This window comes from Oncorhynchus keta, chromosome 19, assembly GCF_023373465.1.
Source record: "Oncorhynchus keta strain PuntledgeMale-10-30-2019 chromosome 19, Oket_V2, whole genome shotgun sequence".
Classification (NCBI taxonomy): Eukaryota; Metazoa; Chordata; class Actinopteri; order Salmoniformes; family Salmonidae; genus Oncorhynchus; species Oncorhynchus keta.
In genome coordinates this window covers 58,813,557-58,837,586 of record NC_068439.1, presented here as the reverse complement: position 1 = coordinate 58,837,586, position 24,030 = coordinate 58,813,557, and the positions used below count along the sequence as shown (strand labels likewise).

At 44.2% G+C, this 24,030-nt stretch overlaps 1 protein-coding gene across 5 annotated transcripts; it reads right to left on the bottom strand.

Moving 5' to 3' along the window:
• Positions 1–3,450: 3,450 nt before the first annotated feature.
• Positions 3,451–23,172, bottom strand: LOC118398557 (nuclear receptor coactivator 7-like). 5 transcript variants are annotated; one of them, XM_035794030.2, is made up of 19 exons: positions 23,099–23,172; positions 22,666–22,731; positions 22,074–22,209; positions 19,024–19,173; positions 17,592–17,755; positions 12,531–12,601; positions 12,149–12,256; positions 11,961–12,062; positions 11,741–11,866; positions 11,472–11,656; positions 10,838–10,992; positions 10,058–10,651; positions 9,815–9,977; positions 9,552–9,702; positions 9,229–9,357; positions 8,939–9,091; positions 8,763–8,858; positions 6,988–7,061; positions 3,451–5,332 (listed from the first exon to the last, which is right to left on the bottom strand). In XM_035794030.2, exons 4-19 carry the CDS (start codon positions 19,059–19,061, stop codon positions 5,197–5,199), a joined length of 2,445 nt encoding a protein of 814 aa, XP_035649923.1. In that variant the 5' UTR covers positions 19,062–19,173; positions 22,074–22,209; positions 22,666–22,731; positions 23,099–23,172; the 3' UTR covers positions 3,451–5,196. The 5 variants fall into 5 exon arrangements, with proteins under 5 accessions (XP_035649923.1, XP_035649926.1, XP_035649925.1 ...); XM_035794033.2 differs by lacking the exons at positions 22,666–22,731; positions 23,099–23,172 and having other exon boundaries at positions 10,838–10,959; positions 22,074–22,355; XM_035794032.2 differs by lacking the exons at positions 22,666–22,731; positions 23,099–23,172 and having other exon boundaries at positions 19,024–19,114; positions 22,074–22,355.
• Between the last annotated feature and the right edge of the window lie 858 nt (positions 23,173–24,030).

Here is a 24,030-nt window from a genome sequence, read left to right as displayed (position 1 = left end):
CAATAAAAACTTAAAGGTTGAGACCGAGTCTGTGTCTCTCACATGGATAGGCAGAACATTCCATAAAAATGGAGCTCTATAGGAGAAATTCTAGGGACAATTAGGAGGCCTGCGTCTTGTGACCGTAGCGTACGTGTAGGTGTGTACGGCAGGACCAAATCAGAGGGATAGGTAGGAGAAAGCCCATGTAATGCTTTGTAGGTTAGCAGTAAAACCTTGAAATCAGCCCTTACAGGAAGCCAGTGTAGGGAGGCTAGCACTGGAATAATATGATCAATTTTTTTGGTTCTAGTCAGCAGCCGAATTTAACACGAACTGAAGTTTATTTAGTGCTTTATCCGGGTAGCCGGAAAGTAGATCATTGCAGTAGTCTAAGCTAGAAGTAACAAAAGCATGGATTAATTTTTCTGCATAATTTTTGGACAGAAAGTTTCTGATTTTTGCAATGTTACGTAGATGGAAAAAAGCTGTCCTTGAAACAGTCTTGATATGTTCGTCAAAAGAGAGATCAGGGTCCAGAGTAACGCCGAGGTCCTTCACAGTTTTATTTGAGATGACTGTACAACCATTAAGATTAATTGTCAGATTCAACGGAAGATCTCTTTGTTTCTTGGGACCTAGAACAAGCATCTCTGTTTTGTCCGAGTTTATATCCTTCCTGTTTGGCCCTGTCCGGGGGTGTCCTCGGATGGGGCCACAGTGTCTCCTGACCCCTCCTGTCTCAGCCTCCAGTATTTATGCTGCAGTAGTTTATGTGTCGGGGGGCTAGGGTCAGTTTGTTAGATGATGATGACTCCTTGCTGTCCCCAGTCCACCTGGCCATGCTGCTGCTCCAGTTTCAACTGGCCTGGGCCCTAGGACCATGTCCCAGGACTACCTGACATGATGACTCCTTGCTGTCCCCAGTCCACCTGGCCATGCTGGTGCTCCAGTTTCAACTGTTCTGCCTTACTATTATTCAACCATGCTGGTCATTTATGAACATTTGAACATCTTGGCCACGTTCTGTTATAATCTCTACCCGGCACAGCCAGAAGAGGACTGGCCACCCCACATAGCCCAGTTCCTCTCTAGGTTTCTTCCTAGGTTTTGGCCTTTCTAGGGAGTTTTTCCTAGCCACCGTGCTTTTACACCTGCATTGTTTGCTGTTTGGGGTTTTAGGCTGGGTTTCTGTACAGCACTTTGAGATATCAGCTGATGTACGAAGGGCTATATAAATACATTTGATTTGATTTGATGTAAGTTTTTGAAATATTTAGGACTAATTTTGCGCGCCCAATTTTTCGGTTTTTGATTTGTTAAAAAAGTTTGAAATATCCAACAAATGTCATTCCACTTCATGATTGTGTCCCACTTGTTGTTGATTCTTCACAAAAAAAATACAGTTTTATATCTTTATGTTTGAAGCCTGAAATGTGGCAAAAGGTCGCAAAGTTCAAGGGGGCCGAATACTTTCGCAAGGCACTGTACATATCATACTACATGGAGTCTCGGCTTTACATACAGAATAATATGAAATGCTCTGAGACCAGATTACCCTCTGGTATGTTCTATTGAGAACAGTCTGGGACTCGTTGATTCCTTCTCAAATATATTTTACTTAAGTCAGACGAAATTAACTGGAATACACTGGTCTCAAATATAACTACGTTACACAGAACCACGGCGGACCCATTTTAAAATTAGGCTTTTCTCCATATTGAAACGTGTCCAAGTGAAATATGCCTATCTCTGTCCACTCGAGCGTGGTTTACGAAGTGTTCTTGGAAATAAATAATCTTATCTTCACATTCCAACGGATCGAGTTCTCACCACGCCGTCCTGGAGAGTCCTCCTTCCCACTGTGCTGATTTAGTAGCTCTATGTTTGTCTGTTTTGTATAGCTCCTGTATCTTATGATAGTTTATGCAGTATTGCCCTGTTTATAAGAACTATAGTGTAGTAGTTAATGAAAAGTTTTGGCAAGTCGAGTCCCAGACAAACCCTGGGCACAAAGGTGTCTTTTGTCATAACAGTTTTCCCATCTGGTGTAAGGAAATAACTCAGCTCAACAGACATCAAATCAAATGTTATTTGTCACATGCACCGATTACAACAGCTGTAGATCTTAGGGGGATGCTTACTTAACCAACAATGCAGTTAAGAAAAAAACAAGTATTAAGTATTTACTAAATATACTGAAGTAAACAAAGAAAAATGTAAAAATACCAAATAATTAAATAGCCACAATAAAATAAACAGTAACGAGGCTATATACAGGAGGTACCGGTACAGAGTCATTGTGCGGGGGCACAGGTTAGGCGAGGTAATTGAGGTAATATGTACCTGTAGAAGTAAAATGACTTATGCATAGATAATAAAAATAGTAGCAACAGTGTAAAAATGGGGGTGGGTGAGGTCAATGCAAATTAGTCCAGGTAGCCATTTGGTTAGCAGTTCAAGAGACTTATGGCTTGAAGTTGTTAAGTCTTTTGGACCTAGACTTGGCACTCCGGTACCACTTGCCGTGTAGTAGCAGAGAGAACAGTCTATGAATAGGGTGGCTGGCGTCTTTGGCAATTTTTAGAGCCTTCCTCTGACACTGCCTGGTATTGAGGTCCTGAATGGCAGGAAGCTTTGCCCAGATATGTACTGTTCTGTACGCACTACCCTCGATAGTGCTTTGCGATTGGTGGCAGCAGTTGCCATATCAGGCGGTGATGCAACCATGCTCTCGATGGTGCAGCAGCAGAACTTTTTGAGGATCTGAGGACCCTGTCAAATCTTGGAGGGGACTGGAGGGAGTAGGTGTTGTCGTGCCCTCTTCAAGACGGTCTTGGTGTGTTTGGATGACAGTTTGTTGGTGATGTGGACACCAAGAAACTTGAAGCACTCAACCAGCTCCACTACAGCCTCGATGAGAATGGAGGCGTGCTCGGCCCTCCTTTTCTTGTAGCCCACATCTCCTTTGTCTTGATCACGTTGAGATGATTATCCTGGCACCACTGCCAGGTCTCTGATCTCCTCTCTATGGGCTGTCTCATCTGCAAACTTAATGCTGTGCTTGGCCATGTAGTCATGGGTGAACGGGGAATACAGGAGGACTGAGCACACACCCCTGAGGGGCCCCGTGTTGAGGATCAGCGTGGCAGATGTGTTGTTGCCTACCCTTATCACTTGGGGGCAGCTCACCAGGAAGTCCAGGATCCAGATGCAGAGGGAGGTGTTTAGTCCCACGGTCCTTAGATAAGTGATGAGCTTTGAGGGCACTATGGTGTTGAACGCTGAGCTGTAGTCAATGAATAGCATTCTCAAGCACCTACACCTGCTAGATGTTGAGCAATTTTATAAATCCTAAACTACTTTGAAACATTGTCAGCTTTACCTATAGTAAATGTGCCTATGTAGCTTACCTAAAAGGAAATAAGCAAACCTTGGAAAAGTAAGCAAGAGGATATGGGGAGGGAAGGCTGGAATCGTATTATGTTTATTATTTCATTTTAAACATAATACAATAAATATCCTCAGTGATACTCACCTATAATATGACAGTTTTGGATTCACAGGAAATAACACTTTGGGAACATTCACAGTGAGAACAACACTCAACATCTATTACACAGAAGGAAACAAAGCCACACCTATAAGGATTTGTGAATAGTAGGATGCAGAAAGAGGATGCAGAAAGGGGAATGTCATATTTAAGCCGTATTGTCTGTATTACAGTATTTTCTGTATATCATGCAGTAGGTCTAGTCAGCTCATGGTAACTTACTTGAGACAGAAACAAAACACTCCATTTATCAACATTGGTCTGGAAAACAGTGGTATAAGATCTCAACAGAACACGTTAAGAAAAAAAACAAATGGTATATGCCTTTCTTTCCCGAAATTTCAGTACTCATCGGTCCTTCCCTTATTATGTAGTGGCAGAAAATGACAATCGTGACAGGTTTATACACAAACAAATGATTGATGTTAATGCCACAGACCAAACAACTTGGGAGTTATTGAACAGTCTTACTTCCCTTGGCTCATGTGTTCTAATGAACAGTTGAGTAGACTAAACTCACTCTGCAGTAACTCACTCTACTTACAGAAACACACCTTAAAACAAAGAGAAGGTACAGTTGGTCAAAGATGTGACAGACTAATACTGCCTTGAGATTCTTCAATCTATTTAGTGCTTGGATGTATCAACCTTGTGGCCGATCACAGGACTTACCTAAAAACAACAGAAAACAAACCAACACATTCACCAAAAAAATACAATTCTGTAACAAAATGATACTATTTCAAAAATCATACATTCTTTGTACAAATAAATCATAAGAAATTATAAAATGTGACGAGAAACAAACAAAACAGATACAAAAGTAAAATAAAACGACATTTGGTCATTGCAAAACCCCCTTTATGTTCCCTTCTTAGTTGACAGTTGTTTTGGAAAGAGACATGGAATGCTCTGAAATGCAATGCAACATTCTCATTAAGTCTATTTAGGACTGGAGACATGAAAACAAGAACCTTCAGTCATGGTAAGCCTCTTCTTTGTAAACAATTACTCCTATATTTAAAGTGGTTTTGGGGCAGATGTGTTTTGGAAGATAAATGAGTCACAAAATGCCTACCTAAAACATCTAACCTTTCACCTTTCCTCTTTTCACATGTTTTTTCCCTTGACATGTTATGGACTTGTCAACAAGAATATTCTGATTTTCTGCATTTGTAGAGAATTGATGGTTGTGTTTACTCACCTGTAACCAGATACCTTGTTCCTTTTTGATGTGCATTGCACCCACTAGCCACATCCCTAATACAACAATCTCACATCTCATTGCCTATGTTTTGATATTGTGTTTGAAATTAACTCATGACTGATTCCGTTAGCTAGGACAATTGCCTCTTTGATCCTCCAGGAACATGTCACTCTTCTCCAAGTGGGTAGAAGTTGAGTTCTGTAGGCAGGCTGCATGCTGGGATAGCTGTGGGTGGCATGGGAGGTATAAGGCAGCCAATAGAGTAATAGGGAAATACACCAGCCACAGCTTCTCACACCTCTGCCACCCCCAGGACAAACCACGTCAAATCAGCTGTCGTAAACCTATGTCAAATGATCAGCTTCCCATTCTGGTAGAGTAAGGGGTGGGTGTTGAAGCCAGATCCTGGTCTCCCCCCTGGAGGGTTTTGGAGGAGACTGGATGAGGTGGAGGGAGGCTACTCGAAGGCCCAGACCTCCACACTGTGGATGATGAAGTCCTTCTGGGTAGAGAGGGGCTGGTTGTGGAAAGTGGCACAGCTGGAGGTGGTGCCATGATACAGGTCAGCATCCAGCCACAGCCCTATCTGACCTCTAGATGGAGAGAAGGAGAAAGAGAGACAGGAAAAAGTCAGACAAACTCATAACTACAAGTTGACTTCAACAGAAAGAGAGAGCAGGTCACACAAAGATAGTCTCACATTGCTCAACCACATACAGTACCTTCAGAACATATTCACACCCCTTGACTTTTTCCAGCTGTTGTTGTTACAGCCAGAATATTAAAAAAATAAATAAATTGAGATTGTGTCACTGCCCCTACACACACACACACACACACACAATACCCAATACTTTCAAAGTAGAGTTATGTTTTTGAAATTTGACAAATGAATTAAATGAAAAGCTGAAATGTCTTGAGTCAACCCCATTATTATGGCAAGCCTAAATAAGTTCAGGAGTAAAAATGTGCTTAACAAGTCACATAAGTTGCATGGACTCCCTCTGTGTTTAACATGGTTTTTGAAGGACTACCTCATCTCTGTAGCCATATACAGTTAATTGTAAGGTCCCTCAGTAGAACATGAATTTCACAGATTCAACCACAAAGTCTAGGGAGGTTTTTCAACGCCTCGCAATGAAGGGCACCCATTGTTAGATAAGGAAAAACAAAATAAATAAAGCAGACATTGAATATCCGTTTGAGCAAGGTGAAGTTATTAATTACAATTTGGATAGTGTATCAATACACCAAGTCACTTCAAGGATACAAATGTCCTTCCTAACTCAGTTTCTGTAGAGGAAGGAAACCACTCAGCGATTTCTCCATGAGGACAATGGTGACTTTAAAACAGTAACAGGGTTTAATGGCTGTGATAAGAGAAAACTGAGGATGGATCAACAACATTGTACTTACTCCACAAAGCTAACCTACATGACAGAGTGAAAAGAAGGAAGCATGTACAGAATAAAAAAGATTCCAGAAGGTGCATCCTGTTTGCAATAACACTAAAGTAAAACTGAAAAAAAAAAATGTGGCAAAGAAATTCACTTTATGTCCTGAATGCAAGGTCTTGTGATATGTTTGGGGCAAATCCAACACCGAGTACCACAATTCATATTTTCAGGAATGGTGGTGGCTACATCATGTTATGGGTGTCATCGGCAAGGACCGGGGAGTTTTTTAGTATAAAAGAAACAGAATAGCGCTACGCCCAGGAAAACGTGGTTCAATCTGCTTTCCAACAGACACGGAGACAAATTCACCTTTCCGCAGGACAATAAACTAAAACCAAGGCCAAATAAAGACCGGAGTTGCTTACCAATGTTCCTGAGTGGCCCAGTTAGTTTTGACTTAAACTCTATGGAAAGACTTCAATTGCTGACTAGGAATGATCAACAACGAACTTGACACATCTTGAAGATTTTTTTTGAAAGAATGTGCAAATATTGTACAATCCAGGTGTGCAAAGCTCCTAGTGACTTACCCAAAAAGACTCTCAGCTGTAATCACTGCCAAGCGTGATTCTAACGTAAATACTTATGTAGATTTTATATTTCACTTTCAATACATTTGCTAACATGTCTAAAAACATGATTTCACTTTGTCACTATGGAGTATTATGTGTAGATGGGTGAGAAGAAAATGACGTTAGATCCGTTTTGAATACAGGCTGTAACACAAAATGTGTAATAAGTCAAAAGGTATGAATACTTTCTGAAGGGACTGTATATTCAAATACACTCACCCTCCTCCTCCCATCTGAAGAGAATCTGTGTTGCCTTTCACAAAGTAGGAGTTCTCCCCAGTCCAGCGGTAAACCTGAGAAAAGGAAAAGCAACCCACATCAAGTCAGATAGCAAAGCAATGACAGAGGTCATATGAATTCTAAAACATACACTAACGTTCAAACGTTTGGGGGTCACTTAAAAATGTCCTCGTTTTTGAAAGAACATTTTTTTGTCCATTAAAATAACATCAAATTGATCAGAAGTACAGTGTAGACATTGTTAATGCTGTAAGTGACTATTGTAGCTGGAAACGACTGATTTCTAATGGAACATCTACATAGGCGTACAGAGGCCCATTATCAGCAACCATCTCTTGCATTTCAAAGGTACCTTGTGTTAGATAATCCAAGTTTATAATTTTAAAAGGCTAATTGATCATTAGAAAACCCTTTTGCAATTATGTTAGCACAGCTGAAAACGGTTGTCCTCATTAAAGAAGCAATAAAACTGGCCTTTTTCAGACTAGTTGAGTATCTGGAGCATCAGCATTTGTGGGTTCGATTATAGGCTCAAAATGTCCAGAAACAAATAACTTTCTTCTGAAACTAGTCAGTCTATTCTTGTTCTGAGAAATGATGGCTATTGTATGCGAGAAATTGCCAAGAAACTGAAGATCTCATACAACGCTGTGTACTACTCCCTTTACAGAACAGCGCAAACGGTCTCTAACCAGAATAAAAAGAGTGGGAGGCCCCGATGCACAACTGAGCAAGAGGACAAGTACATTAGAGTGTCTAGTTTGAGAAACAGACACTTCACAAGTCCTCAACAGGCAGCTTCATTAAATAGTACCCGCAAAACACCAGTCTCAACGTCAACAGTGAAGAGGAGACTCCGGGACGCTGGCCTTCTTGGCAGTTGCAAAGAAAAAGCCATCTCTCAGACTGGCCAAAAAAAAAAAAAATTAAGATGGGCAAAAGAACACAGACACTGGACAGAGGAAGATTGGAAAAAAGTGTTATGGACAGACAAATCTAAGTTTGAGGTGTTCGGATCACATTCGCGAGACAGAAAAAATGAAAAGATGCTGGAGGAGTGCTTGACGCCATCTGTCAAGCATGGTGTAGGCAATGTGATGGTCTGGGCGGTGGTAAAGTGGCGGTGGTAAAGTGGGAGACTTGTACAGGGTAAAGGGATCTTGAAGGAGGAAGGCTATCGCTCCATTTTGCAACGCCATGCCATACACTACACGGCCCTTAATTGGAGCCAATTTCCTCCTACAACACGAAAATGACAAAGCACAGCGCCAAACTATGCAATAACTATTTATGGAAGAAGCAGTCAGCTGGTATCCTGTCTATAATGGAGTGGCCAACACAGTCACCGGATCTCAACCCTATTGAGCTGTTGTGGGAGCAGCTTGACCATATAGTATGTAAGAAGTGCCCATCAAGCCAATCCAACTTGTGGGAGGTGCTTCAGGATGCATGGGGTGAAATCTCTTCAGATTAAGTCAACAAATTGACAACTAGAATGCCAAAGGTCTGCAAGGCTGTAATTGATGGAAATGGAGGATTCTTTGAAGAAAGCAAAGTTTGAAGGACACAATTACTTAAATTAAAAATAATTATTTATAACCTTGTCACTGTCTTGACTATACTTCCAATTCATTTTGCAACTAATTTCATGTATGTTTTCATGGAAAACAAGGACATTTCTAAGTGACCCCAAACTTTTGAACAGTAGTGTAGGTATGCAGATACAACAGAGTATAAATGAGATTATGTCTGACCTTGATTTCAGGGCAGAAACTGAAGAGGAAGGTCTCTCCCGTGCCATAGCAGTGCTCACTTACTCTGAAGGGATGGGTGGAGTATCCCCCAAACAACTGGGGGGGAGAGATAAAGAGTGCGAATAAAACGCAAGAGCCCAAATACAAATAGAGCACCATGTTCAGTGTGTGAGTACCTGGTTGTCCATGTCTTTGATGACCAGTAGCACAGGGCTGTCCACCTCTAATAGGCTCCTGTACAGGGTCTTCAGGCTGGTCCCGTGTTCCACTGTACTGTAAGCCAGTCGCCATGGATACCCCTGCACCCGCGCTGGCAGCCGACAAGCAAGCTGTGGGGAGACAGAGACACGTGATTGTGTGAATATGTGTATTTCGGAGTTTGTGTGCAGGTTGTGTAGGTGAAGTCACACTGGGTATGTTTTCTTGATTGAAAGTGTTTTGTGTTTCATGGCATTTGTGTGTTTACCTTCTCTATGTGTGTGTCCTGTAGCAGAGCACTGGGGTCACTGAGCATGGGCAGTAGATCCCCAAAAGGTTCCTCCCCATCATAGCTGCCAAAACTCTGCCTGCGCTTCGCTTCGTTGATGGTGATGATCTATGAACACAACCATGTATGGTCAGACACCTCAACAGTACAGTCAAAACATACTAAACTCAATGCATGGTCAAAACATTGAACACAGCTTGGGCCAAACACAAAAAAAACACATAGTCCAAAGTCACAAAACACTTGAACACAATGCGAACATACAACACCACACAGACCAAGGTCATGCCATGTGAACACACCTCCCAGCTGCGAGAAGACTTGGGGTCACTGAAGAAGTTATCGATCATGTTGAGCTCGTCCTTCTCCACGACCACGAAGCCCTGCTCCCTGGCCTCCTTACCGTACACATCAGGAGACCACTGGACAAAGAATGCATAGAGGTGGTCCACCCTGAAACACACCAAATTTATGTTTCAGAACATTCAACATTTATAGCATTGTGAATACACCCCAGTTCTCAAAGAGGTTCCGACTGTGACCGTTGTCATTGTTGACATCTCACCTCTCCTGGGGCACAGCAAACCAGTACTCTGGCTGTTTTCCTCGCGTGTGGGCGGGGCTGGATGTCCGGCCAATGATGAAGGACTTTCTCATGGGCTTGCCCACCTTGAAGCAAAGGAACATGGGCGGGGTCTTACTCTTCTCCTCTGTGGAGAGCAGCATGTCTGCAGAGAGAGAGAGAGGGAAGTATAATATTGAAATAATGCTATACAAGAAACCACACAAACCGCTTGTGAACACTCACTTTGGATGGGCGCCTGCATCCTCTCCAGCAGCCAAGACTTCACCTCCGCCTTGTTGCTCCTCTTTCGCTTCTCTTCCTCACTCAGCCACTCCTCTGCAGGGCTGGGTTCCTGAGAACTACATTTCCCTGAAGCCGCAGCGGTCTCACTCAAGCTCAGCTTCCTATTTTGGTCCATTGCCGATTCTGATTGGTCGCTAACACCGTTCACCAGTTGCCCTGAAGAGTTCCCGTCTTTGGCTTGGCGTGTGGCTAGGCTAGCAGGCTTCAACAGGTCACCGTTATTCTCAGTCTCTGAAAGGACAGGCAGTGATTGGGTCGTTTCCTCGATGGAGCGGTTCTGGACCAGTCCTTCATCGTCCTCCTCTCCTCTCTGCGAGGTCAGTGGGACTGGGTCAGAGAGGGACTGGGACTCCACCCGTTTAGGGGAACTAGATCCTGGGAGCTCTCCCCGCTGGTCCTGGCTGGTAGCACTGGCAGGTGGCCTGGATCCACTCATTGGTTCCTCAGCGCTCCCGTTCAAGGGAAGCTCCAGCTCTGTGAAACCCTCGTCTGATGGAGACTGGTCTGCTGGCTCACACTCTGCCCTCTCTATGACTGGGATATAAGAAACCATGAGGTATTACAAAAATTACCACATGGATCTAAATCAATTATTCAGCATAAGCCATTTGGTTTAGATCTCTTAAACTACACATAGAAAATCAATATACATCATAGTGAATCATTGTATGATTCATCCTGATCCAATACAAGTCATTGTGCGTCATCTCTCAGTCATACCCGTGTCTGACAGGGCAGAGTCGATGTCGTCCAGGACAATGGGTCGTTTGGAATCCAGCGCCTCGTAGCGGCTGAAGGGGTTGAGGTCGCGCTCTGAGGGCAGCTCCTCCCACTCTCCGGGCCTATACAGAGGGCACAGATCCTGGGGTAGGTCTCTGTGTGGGCCAGGAGTCAGGGGGCACCACACGCACATCACAACGGAGGATGGGAAAATTTAAACAAATCATATATGAACAAAATGAAAATGCAACTCAAAAACAGAACACAAATAAAATAATTTTAAAAAGGCTAAATAATAATACTAATTAAACAACAATGAACCAGTACAAAATGAAACAGATAAACTAAAAAAAAAAAAAAAAAAAAAAATGAATCGAGTGTCATGTCTGCCCCTACAATTTGGTACAGGAAACGCAACAGCATGAGCTCGGCCAATCAGTTAACATTTTCACCTACGAAGGAGAAGAACGAACGAACGAACACGGGAGAGTGCAGAAAGACAGAATGCGACACTTGACAAATAAGCAAGGAAAGCAAGGATAAGATCAGGAAAGGGGGGAAAAGGGTTTAAATAGGGAGTGAAAGAGGAATTGACAGTGCGAAAGAGTCTCAGGATGCCTGGGTGGGTCCTTACGACGGCAGCGCGTCCTTCAGCTTCATGCGGGAGATGTCGTTGTAGAGGGCCACAGACACCACCTCCTCCATTGGGCAGATCAGGCCGTACTCCTCACAGCCGTGCTCAATCACCAGGGGGTCCGACTTGTGAGGGTCAAACATGATGTTGTTGGGCGTCACGATCATCACCCCTCCCACCACACCCTGGGAGACAATAAAAGACGAGTTAATCTCTGTTGCTGTGGTGGTTGTTTTAATTTCAAAATGGCCTCCGGCGTGGCCACTCACCATTCCGTCAGTGAAGTACTTGCAGCTCATCTTGATGAACTTGACAATGGCGGGGTTCTCATCCTCGGACAGGGAAGACCACTCACGTCGTAGCGGTCTTACTGATCTGCCACTGAAGTCTCCATCCTGTAACATTGTCAGGCAGCAGGGACGAGCACAGAACTAGGATCAAATTGATTATTTTAGTCTGGGTTGTTCTTATCAAGGATAACTGACTTACCTGTGACACCTTCTCTGCTAGATCTTTGATGGAGGTGGGGTCAGAGGAACCCACAGACTGAGAGTCGGCTTCCGATTGGCCCAGGTCAGGAACAAATAGCTTCTGCAAGGGTGACAGACAGGCTTGTTTGCCAATCAGAAAGCTAAGATTGACAGCAGGAAGTGGTGTGTTAAGTGCTGAAAGCTCACCTGTCCTGGATAGACACTGCGGGAAAAGAGGCGGTTGAGCTGCACCAATTTGTTGGGGGTGATGTTGAACTTCAGAGCAATGCTGTTTAGAGATTCTTGGGGTCCCACCTGCAACAAAGTTACATCCGTAGTAAATGTTTATTACCAAAAGTATCAATCTAGCCAAGCCAAAATGCAGCACGAAATACTAAATTAGAAAGCAGAAACCTTGACTCCCTGAACAGGATGCAACCTTTTTGCTTTATTATTGAATTACAAAAAAAGGTAGGCTTATCGTCCACATTGCCTACCTAAGTTAAGAGTCTGAGTCAAAGCCCCATGAGGGAGTTGTAGTGTCAGAGGGTGGAGGTAGTGAGGCATTACGGAGGCAGCCTGTACTCACAGTATACTCCACTGTCCCAGGGGGCCTCCTCTTCTCTTTCTTGGCCTGGCTGCTCATGTTGTTCCTGTCATCTGAAAGACAGAAAAATAAGTTAGTGACACAGTATAGAGATTAATAAAAATAAAATTGCTCCGTTCATTCAGAAACAAAATGCATGTATACACCAACAAACTAGCGCACACTGCTTTAAATAGAATTATATTAAAAGCATAACCCTAGCTCGCGAACACACACACACACACACACACGGCTAGCTAGTATCCTAGTGAACTCTGTACGCTACAGTCATAGTCAGCACTTCTTATTGCCAGAAACAGTTCATTAGAACACCCTCCCACTACTTCCACTTTCCTCTACTCCGGCTCCTCTATAGAAACTGGAGGAATGACTCAGCATTGTACAGCAGGCTGTGAGGAGCCCAGCTGTGGGTCACTGTACATCCACACAGAATTTACCTCTGGTAAGAGCGGTCACTTACACATTACGGTCGTTGTACCAACTAGTGACTTGTAGCTTTATCAGAACGAGAATGTCATAATATAGATTTTTTAAAGTTGCTAAGTTAATGCAGTGTAGTCCTACATAGACTCCTTAGTCAGTGCATAACTAGGATGACTACCTTTTCGGATTGAATAACTTGTTTGTATGGTCATTATGCAACATCCTCGGAATTAAAAAGGCTGCAGACTAGCAATGTATAGTGAGTGTATGGAGTAAGAAAGTAGCTTGCTTAATGTGTCAACTAAATGGCTCTGTCTCGCCAGAGTGAGCAAGCCAGAGAGGAGACTCATTGCTAGGCAACTCACAGACACAGGCTGCAGCAGTGGAGCAGAGGGAGAGACAGAGGAGCAGCACTCAGCAGCTTAGCTAGCAGTAGGAAACAAAAAAGCTTCTCAGAATTTCACTACTGGTTTTCATATCAACTTTCTTCGTTGTCCAGAAGCCAAAAAGGGACAATCCTAGTCATTAACCACCAGTCCTAGTTGTTGCATATTTAGATTTTCCTCTAAGATTATAACGAAGATCAGGGTTTTCTGTATAGAAAAGTTAAATTATTATAATTAGTGGCTGCCCATGTCCAAACAGTGAATAGAAAATAATTGTAGGGGTGAACATAAGACTAAAACCAGATATAAAGTATGTAGAAAATATAATGGACCTTTAAATAATGATTTTTGAGACCCAACAATCAACATAAAAGCTTGACAGTCAGGTACATCTAAAATGTAAAAAACGATTAATTTTGGAGTATTTTTTTATCATGGCATGGGGATCCCATTGATTGTGCTATAATGTTTGAATCACTCAGATTGCATGAGCCATGGAAAAGTGTGTAGAATTACAGGAAATTAGCTTTAAAAACAGCTACATTTTGTCACTGTGGCCAACAGGAGGGCCTCTAAAATGTCTAATCAGCGACAGCACCAGTGGCCACGCCCCCCAAACCATGACTGGATGTCCTTTGGGTGGTGGATCCAGAAAAAAACTACAGAAACGTTAATCTGTCACAAAAAACAACTCACATCATGTTTCTTTGAGAACAGTGTATTCCCGCAAATACATTTTTGCAAATGTTGTTTACTTCAAATCAAATTTTATTTGTCACTTCGTAAACAACAGGTGTGGTTCATTGGACAAGCATGGGAAATGGTGTTTAAACCCTCTGTGCGTTGGGATGCATGCAGCTTTAGGATACTGCACTGATGGAGAAGAGAGACAGGAAGCCGGGCTACTTTGCCAGGTAAGTGAACGGTTCTTCTGTGTATAGCCTCTTTTAGGTCTATGCCAAAGTATTTATAGTGTTGCGTTTTTCGAGAGCCTGTGAAGTGGGTTTTAGTGTTACCAGCATGTGGCAACAGTTTTGCTTCCCTGTGTGCATAGCGATTTGAGGGAGAATGGGATGTTTTGTAGCACCACTAACTGACGTCCCACTATGCCGTTGTTTATTACGGTGCATTGAGTGACTGTCCACTTTTACTCTGACTGACATTGTGTTCACTGAGTAGTGCTCTGTAGCCATCTGGCCCTCACTGCACTGGGTACACCTGATACTGGCACTGATGCAATGGAGTCATGCGTCAATGCTCACGCACAGTAGAGTAGCCAACTGGATTTCTATCCCTGTAAGTAGCTTAAGCATGAGACATCCAACAGTGATGATGTATGCTTGAGATCCTGGCTGTCTACTCCTGGGATAAGGAGGTTGCTGCCGTTTTTGGACGAGTTGTTTATGTTTTGCTGCGCTTGAGTGAGTACGCAGTCTGACAATTTTTTTTGTGATGTACCACCCGCACTACCTTCTGTAGGGCATTGTGGTCAGATCCCAAGTGGTTGCCCATACCAAGCGTTGATGCAGCTAGTCAACATGCTCTCAATGGTGCAGATGTAGAACTTTGAGGATCTGAGAGCCCATGCTGAATCGTTTAAGTCTCCTCAGGAAGAGGCATCGTGCCCTCTTCACAACGGTGTTAGTGTGTTTGGACCACGATAGATCCTTAGTGATGTGGACACAGAGGAACTTGAAGATCTTGCACCTTCCCATTTTGCCCTCAGAACAGCCTCAATTCGTTAGGGCATGGACTCTACAAGGTGTTAAAAGCATTCCACAGGGATGCTGGCCCATGTTGACTCCAATGCATCCCACAATTGCGTCAAGTTGACTGGATGTCCTTTGGGTGGTGGATTATTCTTGATATACACAGGAAACTGTTCAATGTGGAAAAACCCAGCAGCGTTGCAGTTCTTGACACAAACTGGTGCGCCTGGCACCTACTATTAAACAGCAAAAAAAAGAAACGTCCCCTTTTCAGGGCCTTGTCTTTCAAAGCTCATTCAAATAACTTCACAGATCTTCATTTTAAAGGGTTTAAACACCATTTCCCATGCTTGTCCAATGAAACATAAACAATTAATGAACATGCACCTGCGGAACGGTCGTTAAGACACCAAGAGCTTATAGACGGTAAGCAATTAAGGTCACAGTTATGAAAACTTAGGACACGAAAGAGGCCTTTCTACAGACTCTGAAAAACACCAAAAGAAAGATGCCCAGGGTCCCTGCTCATCTGTGTGAATGTGCCTTAGGCATGCTGCAAGGAGGCATGAGGACTGCAGATGTGGCCAGGTCAATACATTGCAATGTCCGTACTCTGAGACCTCTAAGAAAGCGCTACAGGGAGACATTGTCCTCGCAGTGGTAGACCACGTGCAACACCACCTGCACAGGATCGGTACATCCGAACATTACACCTGCGGGACAGGTACAGGATGGCAACAACCACTGCCCGAGTTACACCAGGAACGCACAATCCCTCCATCAGTGCTGAGACTGTCCGCAATAGGCTGAGAGAGGCTGGACTGAGGGCTTGTAGGCCTGTTGTAAGGAAGGTCCTCACCAGACATCACCGGCAACAATGTCACCTATGGACACAAACCCACTGTCACTGGACCAGACAGGCCTGGCAAAAAGTGCTCTTCACTGACGAGTCGCTGTTTTGTCTCACCAGGGGTGGTCGGATTCGCGTTTATCGTCGAAGGAATGAGCGTTACACTGGGCCTGAACTCTGGAGCGGGATCGATTTGGAGGTGGAGGGTCTGTCATGGTCTGGGGCGGTCTGTCATTGCATCATTTGACTGAGCTGTTTGTCATTGCAGGCAATCTCAACACTGTGCGTTACAGGAAATACATCCTCCTCCCTCATGTGGTACCCTTCCTGCAGGCTCATCCTGACATGACCCTCCAGCATGACAATGCCACCAGCCATACTGCTCGTTCTGTGCGTGATTTCCTGCAAGACAGGAATGTCAGTGTTCTGCCATGGCCAGCGAAGAGCCCGGATCTCAAACCCATTGAGCACGTCTGGGACCTGTTGCATCGGAGGGTAAAGGCTAGGGCCATTCCCCCCAGAAATGTCCGGGAACTTGCAGGTGCCTTGGTGGAAGAGTGGGGTAACAACTCACAGCAAGAATGGCAAATCTGGTGCAGTATGAGGAGGAGATGTACTGCAGTACTTAATGCAGCTGGTGGCCACACAAGATACTGACTGACTTTTGATTTTGACCCCCCCTATGTTCAGGGACACATTATTCAATTTCTGTTAGTCACATGTCTGTGGAACTTGCTCAGTTTGTGTCTCAGTTGTTGAATCTTATGTTCATACAAATATTTACATGTTAAGTTTGCTGAAAATAAACAGTTGACAGTGAGAGGACGTTTCTTTTTTTGCTGAATTTATATCCCGTTCAAAAGGCACTTAAATATTTTGTCTTGCCAATTCACCCTCTGAATGGCACACATACACAATAGATGTCTCAATTGTCTTAAGGCTTAAAAATCATTACTTAACCTGTCTCCTCCCCTTCATTGACACTGATTGAAGTGGATTTAACAAGTGACATCAATAAGGGAACATAGCTTTTACCTGGATTCACCTGGTCAGTCTGTAATGGAAAGAGCTGGTGTCCTTAAAAGGAAAAATCCACCATTCCTTTAAATGTGAGAATTTTTTTGTGAACAAATGTTTAATTTTCCTTTTATAATAAGGTTGGTAGCAACATGGAAAATCGTTGTTGAAATCTGTTGCAGGTCAAGTCGACTCCAAAATCCACAACGCAATGATCTCGTTATGGGCTGGCTTGCTATCAAACGTAGTTAAACACAACAACCAAAGACAATTTGTGTTAATGTTGTGTTTTTGAGCTAGCGTCCAATAAACTCCCATTCACGTCTTGTCCCAGAATCACCCAGAATGCACCACACGGCCCATTGGCGTAGCATGGGCAACGTTTCCCATGGACTGCGTGGTGCATTCTGGGCGATTCTGGGACAAGACGTGAATGAGAGTTTATTGCACTCGCGGCACTGTTCCAACATCTAGTGGAAAGCTTTCCCAGAAGAGTGGAGGCTGTTATAGCAGCAAAAGGGAAACCAACGCCATATTAATGCCCATGATTCTGTAATGAGATGTTCGACAAGATGTCCACACTTTTGGTCATGTAGTGCACTTCTGACCCTTTGTTAATGTGCCCATAGAAAGGCTGTGTGTGTGAGGCGTGTTTTACCTAAACCTTCAGGTGGGTTTGGTATTATCCTCTCCTGGGGATCAGAAAAAGCAGGGAGGGATGGGCAGGAGATGACGGGCGTCTTTAAGGACGAATCCGACGGGTTCTGCTCAGCCATAGCCTTCTCTGATTGGCTCTGTTTGAGCTGTCTCCGTCTCTTCAACCTGAGGATATGGAGAGAGGGGTGGTCAATCGGTTTACTTCCAATCATGCTTATGAACATTGGATTGGATTTCACAACTAATTAATGTTTCCTGTTAGGTTGTGAAAAACTCAAAAACAGAAATCCAAAACGTAACTGTCTTTTGCTTGCCCACTTTCTCTTCTCCTCTGTCCTTTTTCCTGATTCATTATTGATAGGTCAGGCGGTGATGTCATGGCGTCTCCCACCCCCGCCTGCCTGGGTTCATTAACAGGGGAAGCTGCAGCTAACTAAGCCGACATGGCAGCATGTAGCTCTAGTCAGATCGAAACAGATTGTAAACAAGATCCTGGCTGTCTGGGCCCAGTATAGAAAAAGCTGGAGAAAGAGTGGGGCAGGGAAATCAAAATTCAAGGAAAACAGATGCTGTACATGCAAAGGACATGTGAAAATGGAGAAGCAGACGACTAAAGAGAGCGCTTGACAGCGACAGAGTAATGGAGGAGCACTGGATCAATAGGTTTGGATACAAGACAGACAGATATAGTTCTGGCCTTCAAATAGCATCTCTTCCATTACAAACACAGCAGCAGACCATACACACATATGGTAAACATTTCTGGATTCCACCAACAAATTCCACACAGCACACTACTGTTTCACACAGGGACATTAACAAGAGAGGAATGTAGAGATTTCCTTTGGCGCTTTACCTTTTTATCCCCCTCTTGCTTTCTCTCTAGCCTGGTAGCAGAGGAATAGCTACTCTGCCTGCGTACTCATTCAAGCGCAGCAAAACATAAACAACTCGTCCAAAAACAGCAGCAACCTCCTTATCCCAGGAGTAGAGAGCCAGGATCTCAAGCATACATCAACACTGTTGGATGTCTCATGCTTCAGCTACTTACAGGGATAGAAATCCAGTCTGCAACTCTACTGTGAGTGAGCATTGACGCATGACTCCATTGCATCAGTGCCAGTATCAGGTGTACCCAGTGCAGTGAGGGCCAGATGGCTACAGAGCACTACTCAGTGAACACAATGTCAGTCAGAGTAAAAGTGGACAGTCACTCAATGCACCGTAATAAACAACGGCATAGTGGGACGTCAGTTAGTGGTGCTACAAAACATCCCGTTCTCCCTCAAATCGCTATGCACACAGGGAAGCAAAACTGTTGCCACATGCTAGTAACACTAAAACCCACTTAACAGGCTCTCGAAAAACGCAACACTATAAATACTTTGGCATAGACCTAAAAGAGGCTATACACAGAAGAACCGTTCACTTACCTGGCAAAGTAGCCCGGCTTCCTGTCTCTCTTCTCCATCAGTGCAGTATCCTAAAGCTGCATGCACCCCAACGCACACACACGCGCCGAGCCTGTGGGCACAACGTTCTAATGATCCCGCTCTTCTCCCTTTCCACAATCTTCCCACTTCCTTATCATGGGGGAGATAAAAATAATTATTAAAGGGAATTAGCTAAAATATCTGCATCGTCTGCTGTATGCAGCAACGCAGAAGTGTACCAAACAGCAAGCCAAAAGACGCCAATCGAGCTGACTGAAGGTTAATGCCACAGCGTAGTCAGAGTGCTGAAAGCATATCGAATGAGCATTAGTCATGCTGTTCAGCTGATACAATCTACTGGTCAGAGGATGTTTTTGTAGTTGCAGTCTACAGTGAAATACTTGTGCGCCGAGTGCCAACAGCGTAGGTGTGAATAAAGCAAAAAAATATATACATATTTACAACTGAGATATGATAATGTCCATTGGGGTGTGGGCAGGGTAGATGTCGGTTGGGGGACGACGACTACTACTGGCTATTCAGCGGTCTTGAGGTACAAGCTATAGGCCAGTCTTAGTTTTCGCCATAATGCTCCTATATTGCCTGCGGCTGAGTGATGGAACCGGGGAGACCAGGCTGTGGCTCGGGTGGCTGAGCTACCTGATGATATTCTTAGCCTCCCTGCGACACCTGGTGTTGTAGGTGTCCTGGAGGGCAGGCAGTGTGCACCCAATGGTGCGTTGGGCTGAGCATACCACCCTCTGTCGTGCCATGCGGTCAGCGGCGGTGGAGTTACAAAGCTGCGATGCAGCCCGACAGTATGCTTGATGATGCTCCCATAGAACACTGAGGGTCCTCGGGGACAGACCGAATTTCTTCAGCCTCCTGAGGTTAAAGAGTTGCTATCGTGCCTTCTTCATTACGGGGTCTGTGTTGTTTGACTGTTTCAGCTCCTTGGATGTGTACACCAGAGTACTTTTTGACCGTGTCCACAATGATGAGGATGGGGCGTGCCCCATTGTTTTGCTGATGTTGATGGAGAGGTTGTTACCTGGCACCACACTGTCAGAGTGCCTACTTTCTCCCTGTAGGCAATCAGGCCTACTACTGTCGTGTCTGCAGTGAACTTGATGGAGCTGTGTGAGTTCACTCAGTAGTGGGTATACAGTGAGTACAGGTGGGGACTGAGGACACACCCTTGTGGGGCCCCATGCTGAGGATCAGTGTGGAGGAGGTAATGTTGCCTACCTTCACCAGGTAGGCTCCCTGTCAGAAATGACATGACCCAGTAGCATAGGGAGGTAAGTCCCAGGGCTGAGAGCTTTGGGGTGAGCTTAGAGGGCACGATGGTATTGAAGGTCGAGCGGTAGTTGAACAGCATCCTCACATATGCATTCCTCTTGTCCAGGTGGGTGAGGGCAGTGTGCAGTGCAATGGCGATTGCGTAGTCTGTGGATCTTGTTGGGCAGTAGGTAAATTGGAGGGTCAAGTGTGTCGGGGAGGGAGGAGGTGACCTACTCTGACTAGCCTGTTGAATAACTTCATTACATGAGAGCTACTGGTCGATAGTTACTCAGTTCAGTTACTTTCCCTTTCTTGGGCACAGGAATGATGGTGGACATCTTGAAGCAAGTGTGAATAACGGCCTGAGTTAGAGATTGAACATGTCAGAAAACACAACAGCTAGTTGGTCTGCACATGTTCTGAGGCTAGGGATGTCATCTGGGCCGGCAGCCTTGTGAGGGTTTACACGATTGAATGACTTACATACGCCCTCCATGGAGACCGTAAGCATGTAGCCTCGTGGTCCTCAGGGGCGCTCCTCTGCAGCTCAGTCGTTTTGCATAAAGCGTGAGAAAAACAAGTTTTGCTAGATGGGTAGGGAGGTAAGCGTTGGTGTCCACAACCTGACTGGGTTTCTTTTTGTAATTTGTGATGTTTAGAAGCCACTGCCACATACACCTAGTATCCAAACCCCTAAATTTCTCCTCCATGTTGTACCTATACTTGAGTCTCATCTTGATTTATCTGCATAGATCATATTTGTACTGTTTAACCAAACAATTGTCCCCGGTCACCTTGCCGTATTTATAAACAGCATCTCTTTCCTTCAGTTTCTCATCAATCCACAGTTTAAGTTATGAAAGACACCATCGGTATCACATTATCTATGCATTTTTCCATGAATCATGTGACTGACTCAGTAGCAGCACATCCCTTGGCTTTCTAAAGAAAATGTCCCTAGTCATTCTGCTCACAATTTGATTTAGCTACCAACCTTCAGTCTTTTCCAGTTGCATGTTACTGCCATCGTGGTTGCAATGACATTGTCTCATGCCGTTATCATGTTTGCCATGTTATCTGCTAATTTGCAAAGCATATTGCATAGCTTAATCAGTCTCAAATCCCAGTGTGTGTGAGTTTAATATTTGTCTTTTGATTAGTGGGTGGGTATGAATAGGTGCATAGTTCCCTGAACCACTGCAACAGCTCACAATGAAAAGCTTGGCAAACGGCTGTAGTAACCAATATTTTATTATACACATTGGTAGTAACTCTGAGCAACTGTATTAGATATCAAGGTGATACTGACTACTCTCTTCAAGACAGGGCATCTCCGTTAGCTAGCTAGCTAGGTACTTTTTACAAAACATAACGTTACATTTTGTATGACTGTAGCTAACAAGTGCAGCAGAAATTAAACAGCCAACACAGAGCCTTTGATATTGCTAACAAGTGCAGCAGAAATTAAACAGCCAACATTGAGCCTTTGATATTGGCAAACAAAATATATATAGTGTCAAATAACGTTAGTTAGCTAATCAGCAACATGAAAAAAAAACTATAACAATTAACGTTAGCTCACATTTTCCTTTCCGTTAACAGTTAGCGTTCGCTAACTAATATACTGTTGACGTAGTAGCTAGCTAACTTCGAATTAGAACTAGCTCGGTTAATTTACTAGGTAGCTCGTTAGGATTGCTAGCTCATACATGCTAAAGCTAGTTAACAGCGAACTAAGGTTAGCTAGTTAAATTAACGTTACCCACCGTGTTTCTAGCTACATCCTTTGCTTTGGCTGCTTCGCTTGTTTCTGGTGCAGCAATACCGAGATTTCCCGATAATTATGTAACCTTATGCAACCGGAGTCTACTGACTGGATGGATGGATGGATGCTGCGTGAAACTGTGGAGAGAGGGGACACTTTTAGCTACGCAGAAGGGACAAAGTCCACACACAACTGACAGCTGAGCTGATGCTGGCTCAGCACGTTAACGGTAACCAAGCTTCGTCAAAGATTACGTTGTCTGTGGCTGCGTAGGCACATTTATTAGCCAGTTCGTTTACGATCAGTGCTATCCGGGATCCTTGGGCCGTCCCTACCCTAACGTACATTTATTTACCATACCCATTTCAGCTACATTTCAACTTAAATGGCGGTATAGACGTCCGAAGCCTCCCAGATAGCATTCAGTCGCGTGGTTATCCTTTGACAACCACATTATAAATGAACGTGAGATACGATTTCAAAATAGTGGACATGCACGCATAAAACGTTTACATATATCATCCAATGGTAGCTACGAGCAAACATGGATACATTTTCATACTTCGAACACAAATACAACCTGTCCAGTTTACCTTATCGCATGTCATGGCTTTCCCAGTTTACGAATGCACAGCGCCCCCTGGTGCTATAACAATCACCTGAGGAACAAACGTAAATTAATCACAATCACATTCAACATAACAATCCTCAGAACTGACTTTGTCAAAGAAACAAAACAACAATGGCTTTACAACGATTTTGAACAAACATGACGTGAGACATGCCAAAATGTAGCCCAAACGGTCGCCAGATGGCCCTATTATCCCTTTAACGTAATTTGTAATAATAGTGCCATGCCATCTGGCAGCTGGTTAGGCTAGCCAAATTGGGGGTTTTCATAGAAAGCATCTGATTTATTTGAATGAAAACACACCACTATTGGATTTTTTTCCAACATGGTTTAGATAGAGCTTAGATGCATGTAATCCAACCGTACAATGTTGTGTTTTATCCAAATTTACACACAATGTCCACAGTTGACGCCATCGCACTGCCTTATCCCATCTGGACAAGAGAAATACCTAGAGGAATATCATTGACTACAGCTCAGCCTTCAACACCATAGTACCCTCCAAGCTCATCGTTAAGCTAAGGAACCTGGGTCTGAACCCCGCCCTGTGAAACTGGGTCCTTTGACTTCCTGAAGGGCCGCCCCCAGGTGCTGAAGGTAGGCAACAACACGTCCACTAGGCTAATCCTCAACACAAGGGCTCCCAATGGCTCCACAAGAGTGTGTGCTCAGCCTCTTCCTATACTCCCTGTTCACCCATGACTGCCTGGACACACATGTCTCCAACTCAATCATCAAGTTTGCAGATGACACAACAGTGGTAGGCCTGATTACCAACAACAATGAGACATCCTCCAGGGAGGAGTTGAGGGCCCAGGTGGAGTGGTGCCAGGAAAATAACCTCTCTTTCAACGTCAACAAAACGCAGGAGTTGATAGTGGACTTCAGGAGACAGCAGAGGGAGCACGCCCCCATCCACATCGACAGGACAGCAGTGGAGAAGGTGAAAAGCGTCAAGTTCCTCTGTGTACTCATCACTGACAATCTGAAATGGTCCACCCACACAGACAGTGTGGTGAAAAAGGCACAACAGAGCCTCTTCAACCTCAGGAGGCTGAAGAAATTCAGCATTGCCCCAAAAACCATCACTAATATCTACAGATGCACCATTGAGAGTATCCTGTTGGGCTGTATCACTGCATGGTACGGCAACAGTATCGAACGCATCCGCAGGACTCTCCAGAGTGTGGTGTGGTCTGCTCAACACATCACCGGGGGCATACTGCCTGCACTCTAGGACATCTACACAACCTGGTATCACAGGAAGGCCAAGAAAATCATCAAGGACCTCAGCCACCCGAGCCACGGCCTGTTCACCCCGCTACAA